General features: G+C 32.4%; 1 protein-coding gene across 1 annotated transcript; it reads right to left on the reverse strand.

Annotated features, from left to right (window-relative positions):
• Positions 1-534: 534 nt before the first annotated feature.
• On the reverse strand, positions 535-8348 carry LOC110099407 (heparanase-like protein 2). The gene is made up of 10 exons (XM_020826536.2): positions 7919-8348; positions 5800-6039; positions 5653-5689; positions 4105-4288; positions 3510-3658; positions 2777-3013; positions 2190-2379; positions 1461-1586; positions 1265-1364; positions 535-1115 (listed from the first exon to the last, which is right to left on the reverse strand). Exons 2-10 carry the CDS (start codon positions 6007-6009, stop codon positions 720-722), a joined length of 1629 nt encoding a protein of 542 aa, XP_020682195.1. The 5' UTR covers positions 6010-6039; positions 7919-8348; the 3' UTR covers positions 535-719.
• Positions 8349-10466: the final 2118 nt, after the last annotated feature.

Consider the following 10466-nt stretch of genomic DNA (forward strand, 5'->3'; position numbering starts at 1 on the left):
TCTGGACTAAATTGGGGGCTAAAGAAGGGGCTTGAGCGCCTCGGCTGCGAGCCGCCTTAGGTTTCGCAACTAACTAGAAATCTAGTTCAAACTTAATCTTGAGTTGAGTGAACTCGAATCATCATCTTCTTAGGAAATCAAGAATTTAAAGATGGATTCAGCGAGCTGTGGAGAATGGGAAGCAGGGGAGAGAGCACTAGAGTTTCAAGATTTTTCTTTATAATCCAGCTTTTAAAATGTCTTAAATCTTGCATTCGTATATATGACATAAATTACTTTCAATTATTTGGCTCACATGATGGGTTAAACCTGGGTTTGCCAAATAAGCTAGGTTCAGTAGTCACTCATCAAGCTTAGTTCACTAGCTAGCTCAAGCCTTTTATAAAGATCCAAACCCCTGGGCTGAAGAATTGGATTTCTAAGAAATATTGCAGAGGTTGTTTGGTTGCAAGTACTTAGAATTTATTTTATTTACAATCGAATACCAAAACTTTCAAAACAGATGCATTTTATTTTGTAATAAATTCAAACGAGTAACTATTAATAAAGATATTTTCACATGCAACAATAAATTCATCCATTACTAAACGTTTCATCAACCTTTTCTTTTAACTTCCTTGAATGATATTCACCAATCAAACAAATGAAAATTTCCAGATATATTCACCAATCAAACAAATGAAAATTTTACAAATTCATAGTTATCTGTTATCTGCAAATCATTGCGTAGGGACACAAGCATGAGCTTCGAAGTTTGGAAAGACAACAAATGCAATGGACATGGGGGCTATTGATATGGGTGCATTAACTGCAACCAACACTGGTCTTAGTTCTGGAATATCTCCAGATTCTGTAATCTGCAGAGGACTGCCATTGAGAAGCATTATCCTGCTTAGATAGTCTCCATCCTTAGCTGTTAAATGATATTCTTCCCTACTTGGAGATCCATCTGAAACTTTTCTTCCAATCCATGACACCGTTCTCTTCAAATTATGGGCAAAAGAACCATCCTTTTGAATGCCTTTCTCCACAAGATCGACATTCAGATCATTGTGGACAGTTGTGTTAAATGTTGCAGATTTGCTGAAATTGATCAAGAGCAAGGAGACACCTGACTGCAATGCATGTGACAAGAAACATAATAAGTTTACCTGTAAGCAATTCTTCACTAGTTACAGGTTTACTTTAAAATTCTCACTTTATATATTTTATGTGAGAATATGGTGATTTTATTGAACAATATAATATGGAATTCGACGCTTACTTCAGATTTTCTGCAATGAGCATATGCTTTTATGAATGGAGAACCATTAATATCAATAGCAAGAACACCTTTCCCCATGAGCTGATGCCAAAGTAGCGCACTGGTGTCAAGTAAAAAAGAAGAAATTTTTTCTGAATCTCGTAAATTTATTAAAAACCATCCATATTCAATACATTAATAGTTTTCGAGTTCTTGCCTGTAGTAATCAGGATTTGGTACGAATGTTTCTTTGTCAAGGAGGCCATAATTGCCACCAATCAATGCTTGTCTACAATAAACCTTTGTGTTGTACTTTGATGCCATTCCTAGTTGATCTAAGTACCTGAGTAAAATGGTTCGGAAGTTATGCAATTGTCTACAGGAAAGTTAAAAATAGTTTGGAAGTTATGAAATCACTTCAATTGGACCCAAGTCGAAATCTACTCAACTCAATTGCAATATCCACTTTTGACTTGAAATAAGTTGAGTAGATTTTAAATTTGATTTAATCCATTCAAATCAATTTGACACCAACCATTGGAATAGATTGCATAAATAGACTTCTAATCAAGCTAGAATCATAATTTTTTTTATTTGCAGTTGAGCCAAGTATACCCAAACTTAATTTGATATCAATTCTCGATGAATCTTAAATGGAACCGACGATCGATATCAATCTCCACGAAGTATTTTGATATCAAATTCAAATTGAGAGCTGATTTTTAGTCCAGTCGGAATCGAACGGTTCCAAATAAAGTTAACCTGACCATCCAACTTGAATCACTTGAGTCAACTTCAACTCTAGCATAAATCAAATTGTTGTGTTTGCAACTAAGTAAAGTTTCACTCAAATTTGACTGGATTTTAGATTTTCAGCCCCAAATGATTTAAGTGGAAAAAAAAAAAAAGCAAACACAAACTATAAGAAGGTAAAGAAATCAGATACCAAAAGCTGTTTAGGAAGGTGTTAGAGACTTGAGGACTGCCACTGTTGTAGACACCACCTGCTTCACCAACCCAGGCAGATGACCAAGGTCCATGTTCCTGTAGGGTGAGCTGAACAGCTCTGAATGTATCTGCAAAGCCACTTAAATAATTTGGATCTTTAATTCTCTCTGCAATATTAGGATCATCACCTGAAATAAGATGAATTTGAAGTCATTATACCTAGAAATTTTCAAGAAGTTTCTGCATCCATATGAAACTATAGCACAATTTCTTTTTCTTGCCTAGTTTATATCATTATGGATTACTTTACATAAATATTAGATGTTAGATTAAATTATGGGGGCTTAGAAGGTAATTTTACTTTATATTTTGCATATAGCAATAATAATAGTAATATTAATAATATTAACATAAATTTTGTGGATGATTTGTTGCAAATTGTATGCATAGTATTGATAGAATTTCCCTTTTTCATATGCAAAAGAATTGAAAAACAATCCTATAAACTTGATGATTTAAACTATTCTTTTGTTAAAGAACAAAAAAGAAAATCTAAATTATTTAGTCCATATAAATTATCCTCACCTCCACCTAGATTGTATATATGATGTGTCAAGGCATTGAGAACATTAGGCCCAGAAGCCTCAAGAAGCTGAGCATACCACTCTTCATCATTAAAGAACCCTCCAGGTGCTACCAGGAATGGCTTTGACTTGGAATTTCTGTACAGATCACTAAGGATAGTTTTCAGGAGAATTAAATCTTTGGCATACTGTTCTGCATCAACACTTGCACCTATTCCATGTCCACTCAACTCATTTCCTGAATCATTTGAAAAAATGATTACACAGGATTTCTACATTAAGTAGATTGAAACATAGAAGAGAATTCACATTTCTTTTTGGATTTGTTTAGCAAATTTAAGCTTCGTTTGGGACAACTTTCTTACTGTTTTCTAATACAAAATTTTTGGAATTAAAATTTTTATACTAAAAAACTGTTTTAGAAAACAGTAAAAAAACTATCTTAAACGAAACCTTAATCACATAACAAATGCACACCCTAATGCTAGCGCTGGATCCAGGGTCATGGTGTGGGAGTTGAAGCTCTCCAAACACTGAGCCACAGGCTGAACTATTATAGTTTTATTTAGGCTTCGTTTGGTACGGCTTTTTTTATTGCTTCCTAAAACAGTTTTTTAGTTTAAAAATAAAAAAAATTATACTAAAAATTTATTTTAAGAAGCAAAAAAAAAAGTCGTCCCAAACGAAACCTTAGTCATTACCACCTAGAATAAGATAATCTGGAAGTGACTTACCAAACTCCCATGTAGTGACGGGATATCCCTTGGAAATTGTGTATTGAATGAAATCGTGAGCATTGCTCGAGTTCCAGGGACCTTGCCAAATACCCTCACTGCTTTGACGTCTCCCTTGAAGAGCATTCAGACCAAATATAACTATTGCCCTGTGAATATTAATAGAAACAGTCAATTTTTTTGCTGTACCAGAACGAATTTGAAAAAAATAAAACATGATTGGACTAAAAGAAATTGTAGATTGCTTTTATCCATATATTATTAACTTATGAATGCATGTTAGACCATGAATAATTTTCGATCAAATTTGGCTCAAATTAAGATTGAGGTTTGGTTTGAGACTGTTTTTTTATTGCTTCTTAAAGCAGCTTCTTAGTACAAAAATTTTTGTACTCGAAAGCTGTTTTAAGAAGCAGAAAGAAAGCCATCCCAAACAAAGCCTGAATCGAACTCCAATAAATGAATTGGATATTACAGACAACTATGCTTTCCTTCTCGCTTGAACTTCTAATATATTTTGGCAAAAACTTCATAGATTAATGAAGATAAACAAAAAAAAATGAAGGAACAACAAATGGAATTTTACAACACTTACCCTGTCTTCTGGAATAAATGGTTCAGCTCATCCCATTTTTCCATGCTCAAACATCCTGCTGAGAAACCAAAAAGCCCAGAATCCGACACCGAAAATGGAGCACAATTTGGTTTGAAAATTCCCACATCATAAACGATTCGATCTTGCAAAGTGCCTCCAACTCTTACTCGTAGAGGATTAAAGGCTAAAATTCATCAAACAATAAAATATTTTGTGAGATATAAAGCGCAATACTCAAGAAACCAACAATTGTCACAACTTAGTACTAACTTCATGTCTAAAATTCTAGAGTAAAACATATCATTCCACTCTATAATCAGGTTAGTTTGATTATGATTATGATTTTGATATGTGAGGAGAGCTAGACTTCGTTTGAGACAGTTTTTATCTTTTTACTTTTGTTATTGAAAGCTATTTTCTCAAAAGTTGTTTTTCTAAATGTCAAACTTTGAAAAAAAAAAAAAGCAATCTCAAATGAACACTATTTTTTGTTCATTATTTTTGCTACCACAAAAGACAATCCCAAATAAAGTATAATTTAAGGAATTACTTTGAAGGGTGAATTGTAGGTTCCATGCAAATCCTTTGAAATTTAGGTTTCGTTTGGGAAGGCTTTCTTACTGCTTCTTAAAGCAAGTTTTAAGTAGAAAATTTTTAATTTTTTACTAAAAAGTTGTTTTAAGAAGCAGTAAGAAAGACGTCCCAAACAAAGCCTTAATTTATGCTTAACAATGATTCATTTTCTTTAAAGCATGATAGTTTGCGCCTTTTGAGATTTCACTCGAAGTTTTTAGGCCAATTTTCAATCATCCATTTGTCCTCGAGCTCAGTGAGAGTTGGAGGGTAAGGGTTCTAGTGATGTCACTCTTAGCGAGGAGCTTGCCTCAAAATTCGGCAATGGATAGCAATAATGATGTTGGGAGGGTTTGTGGAAAGCAATTTAAGACTAGAGACAAGAGCTAACATCATCTCAAGTCTACATGAGTAGGTCTAGCTTTATCAAACATGTCTCTCATTTTAGTATGAATTTAGGGGCGGTTTGGTAGCACCCAGGATTTGATGTAAGTAGGATTTCGTAAATCTGCTAAATTTGGATTTCGGAAATCCTGAGGGGCCTAAATCCTGAAAATTGTTTGGTAACATTCTTGATAAATCCTACTAAATCCCGTGTGATTGTTTGTCTATAGAACGGATTTAACGAGCGGACTCTTCCTCTCAAGCCAACGGATTTCGTAAATCCGGCAAAAAAGAGAATTTCGGAAATCTAGGACTTAGCACGAAAAGGCGGAATTTCCCCGTCTACGGCAACTTTCATTTGCTGTGAGATTTGGTTTTACATTTTAGGCCGTTTAGCCAGATTTCGCTCAAATCCGGCCTAAATCTTGCTACCAAGCAGCCCCTTAGGGCTACTTTCAAGTGTTTCATGAAATAATAAGGCAATAAGGACCTAAATGAAGGTGGATAAGAATTTTAATTTACCCTCAAGTTAATTTGGTCATAACAGTCAAGAACCACAATTATCTCGAGCAATCAATGAGAAACACATACCTTTAATAGCCGCCGATAGGTATGGATTATTCAAATCCTAAGACACAAAAAAACAAAAATGATTTCTGGTTTTATATTTCTTTTAGTAATTCAAAAGGGAAACTAACATGATCTTAAATTCTTTCTGAAAATTTTCAAAAATCTTACCAAATTTAGAACAGAAGCATTTCCCCATGGGCAATTTTTATAATCACATTTCTGAGGTGGCCACCAATCAATGGTGGCACATATGAAACTATCATCAGTTTCAGCCACTGTAACAGATCCCTGGATAATAATTGTTACATTTGCATTGTCTTGAGAAAAAATCACTGGAAGGGAGTAGAGGAACAGAAGCAATAAAAGCTTCAACACCATTTCAGTATCTCTGATTCTTGCCTAAAGAATCTGAAATTTTTGCAATAAAATTATAAGTATTCCTTCTTTAAAATAACACAATAAAATGGATATCAGCTGCTAAGAATAAAACATAAAGATATAATATTTAACAATAGTACCAACCAATTTGCTGGTTTTCTATCTGCAGAATAAACTGTAATAATTTGGTTTTAAAAGTAGACAATTCCAGTTAGCATAAAGGAGGGAAGCAATCCCTGTATTTATATAGTGAAAGATTATTTGGGGAAGTTGAGATTGAAGGTTCTTCAGTTTCTTGTCAGTAAAGACAAAAAAAAAAAGAATTTTTGTAAACAAAGCAACCAATCAAATTACCAGAAGAATAAACTAATGAGGTAATTTATAGATTCAAAACACGAGCAACTGAGGACTTAATGTTAACCTGGAAACAGAAATAGCATTTGCTGAAGTTCTAATTAGAAACTGTGTTCTCCAATGCAGGAAGAGTTCAAATTTGCATGGTTGAAGGCTGATCAATTAGGTAGCAAGAATCCATCTTCTTTAGGTATGTGAATTAAACTAAGATTACTTGAGAAAAAGGATTATTTTTCTTTTACTCAGATCAAGCTCAAATTGAAAAGTCAACAACTAACAAGTTGAGTTTGGGTAGGATCAGATTTGAATTGAGCTGAGTTTGAATCGGATCAAGTTGACTCGAGACTGGATCAAAAGGTATATACATTAATAGATTTGCACATATATTAATGCGAGTACTTCAATTTTACTTAGCGCTCGCGCACCCACACATAGATTTGTAAATATATACATATATTACTGATTCAAATAGAGCTTGAATCAATGTTATTGAGCCGTATCTTAGTCTAATTGAGCCGACCTATAACCATGTTTAACTCAGATCAGTAAAGACAAGATCAAATCAAATAACTTAAAGCTTTGAATCGGTTCAAGATAGGATAGCTAACAACACTAGTACTCTAGCTTTCATAAAAATGCCAAACCAAATCCATTAACTTCATTGACCTAGTTACAAAACAAAGTGAGTTTTCTTCTCATCTTCCTATGGAACTCCAATATCATCAGATAATCAATACCCTAAAAACTGAGAAGGTCAATAAAATGAGAAATTATTCTGTGCGTAGGCCGGACGCAGCTCTACATCCGGAGACGAATCAGGTGTAGTCACGTCAACGGTACCGAGCCGCGGTACACAACGATGGAGTGACTTGTCGCATTCTGATTAGTCTCCAGACAGCACGTCCGCACAAAATAATTAATCGTAAGGCTTTCCGTGTTGTATGAAATAAAACTATTATATCTTCGTATCAATGACATAATTAGAATTTTACATGAAGTGGAACAGAATTCAGTATAATTTAAAGATAAATCTTTCATATTATACATATCTACATAGAACATCTCTGAAATCTAAAGGGAGTAAGAGCCAGGTAGCCCCTCCCTACTTCCACCATTACCCACATAAAAACATGAGCTATCCCTAAAGCCAATTCATATGCTCTCATAAAGTCATCCATAAGTTACATGGTGCAAAATTGTGATATTCTAAATATATTTTTCATACTAATCATAAAAAACATTCAGTGTTTATTGCACAAAACCGATTATTGACAGTAACAAGAGAGGGATTAAGCAGAATACAATTCAATAGAATCTGATAGAGCCATCTATCTGATAATTTCCCTAAAAATTACAACTCCTTTTCACACCATACAAAACCTGAACATTCTCCCTATCAGAAAAGACAAACAAAAAAAAAAATTGTATAGCTTTCAGCACAAAAGATTCAGTCATATCAGAATGATTCAAACTCAAGAGAGCATAAACAATCTTCGAAAGCAGTTGCCACCAAATGAACGCTACTTCAACCAAAAACTCAAATAGAAAAGCTCACCCGTTTAAAAAAGAAGGAATTCGACGAGATCTAAACGACAGAAACCAAGAAGCTCGTTGCAGATAAATGGCGCTGTAGCGACAAAAATGAGGGCATTGCCGACCCAATTCCATGGCTTTATATCAACCGAGAGGGCATCGACGGGGGAAGAAAGGGATTCGAGGAAGGCAGCTTGTGGGGTTTCTCCACCTGCGCCAGATTCTTCTTATTCTGGAGATGCTTTTTCTCAAAACTCTTCACAAAACCTGTAGCTTTTTTGTCTTTGGAGCTTTGGATTCTTCTTTTTAATGGCAAATCGCCGCCCCACCTTTATCTAAACAAATCAACCCAAAACCACAAAAAAAAAAAAATTTTTGAAGAGCGCACTAACTATAACTCTGTTCGTTCTAGTAATTTTTAATGTGTTTGAGCTTCTGACTGAAAACAAACAGACAAAGCTTCCAACATGAGGAAAGGTAAGGTAGAAGAGAAGTATTTTAATATCTTATTTATGCATATTTTTTATCATATATTTTAAATAATTAAATTTCAAATAATTTAAAAATAAATTTTAAATAATTTTATATATCAATTTAGTCCAATAGAGACGTTAGATAAATTTATTTATGATCAAATTGATAACAATAATTTTTATAAATTATTTTTTAATTGCTTTAAAAGTTACATTTTATATTAGGGGATTTTACATACATACCACTTTATTTCATATTATTTATATATCTAATACGTAAAATTTTAATATTGCAGGCCTACTATCCAAAGAACAAGTATGAGTGTATGGAATGAAATATTTAAGTTTATAGGATGGTATGAGTGGTAAGAATAAAATATATGAGTGATATATTTGATATTAAATTTTTTTATAAGTGGTAGGAATATAAAATTAAAATTTTAAGTGTTAGATATATTAATAGTATGAAATAAAGTGGTATGTGTGTAAATCCTCCTTTATATTATTATATCAAAAAGTTGCAAAAATTTACAATTATTTATGCAAAAAGCTATCACCATATTCCTTCAATAACATAAAAAAAAAAGGGAAGGAAGACTATTTTTATCACTATATTTTCCATACAAAATTATTATTTTTAAAGTAAAATGTGCACAAAAATCTGCAATTTTGTTAGTGTCAGGGAGTGTGTTGGAAGATTACTAGATGGAAGCAAAGCAAAAACACAAGGCCTTGCTTGCCAAAGGCTGCTGTGAAAGCTTTGTCAGAAGTGGTTGAGTATGCTAGTGTTGTCTCCTTCTAGAAAAATTATTAGGTGCGGAGTGTGCACCGTCCGCACAAATATAAGTACCTAGCAATATCCAGCGGTACCAAACGGTACCGAGTGCCGGTACCTAGCTCGGAATAAGGCTTATGCGGACGGTTCTCCCCGTCCGCACTCCGCACCTAATAATCTCTCCTCCTATGATAATAGCCTAGGTGTTTGTCTTATTACTTTCTAAAGTAATTTTTTTTACAAAAATTTAATTTTTTACTAAAAAATTATTTTACAAAAATATCTTAAATCAAGCCTTAGGCTTCGTTTGGGATGGCTTTCATACTGATTCTTAAAGCTGCTTTCTAGTACAAAAATTTTAAATTTTGTATTAGAAAGTCGTTTTAAGAAGAAGGAATAAAGTTATCACAAACAAAACCTTGATCTCATACGTCCAAGATTAGAAGATAATTAGCAATGTAAATATTAGCACAATAGCCTCTATCTCTCTTGCTTGTTTATTTTAGCAATATTATATTTCCTAATTTACAATTATTTTTTCTTAATAAATTTACTTGGTGTAATTCAAGGCCTTTTTTATTTAATTTGACATTGAACCTTATATTTTCACATTTCTTAACAAAAATGAGCTAAAAAATACTTATATTTAGGCTTTGCAAAACTAACCCATTTTTAGATAATAATTAATGTAAATTTAAAGACGCGTTTAATTACTTATAAATAGAAAAAAATTCATAAATAAATAGCTAAATAATTTATTTAATACATTAATTATAAATAAATTAATTATAACATTTATTTAGAATATTAAATGAATTTTAATTTTAATAAAATGAATACAAAAAAGTAATTCCAAATAGCCCTAATGAATCCATTTTGTTACTCCCTTAAAGCATTCATAGATTTTTTATGTAATTAATATAATAAAGAAATTTGTTCGCTTCTGTGATAGAAAAGTTTATTGTAATTTTATGACATTGTACTGTAAGCCAACTTTTTGTTTTATTTTTTTAAACAAAAATTTTTAGTTGAAAAAAACCTGTAAGCCAACTTGATTATTTCAAACTATATATTTTATGAGGTTTTGTTTTGACAAATTTCATCATAAATAATCATAATCAAACAAAGAATTTAGAATTCTTAAAATAGTACCTATGATATTTTTATAGAGGTTTTATATATAGGAACTGATTTATTATATATTAGAAAATTTGTTTGATTAAGTATGAATCTTGATTTATATTGAAATTAGAAATTTTTAGAATCAAATTTAGGATCATTCAAATTCCAATTTTTTTTATAAATCTTGCAGTTGAACTAAA

The sequence above is a fragment of the Dendrobium catenatum genome, unplaced genomic scaffold (genome assembly GCF_001605985.2).
Source record: "Dendrobium catenatum unplaced genomic scaffold, ASM160598v2 fragScaff_scaffold_1022, whole genome shotgun sequence".
Lineage (NCBI taxonomy): Eukaryota > Viridiplantae > Streptophyta > Magnoliopsida > Asparagales > Orchidaceae > Dendrobium > Dendrobium catenatum.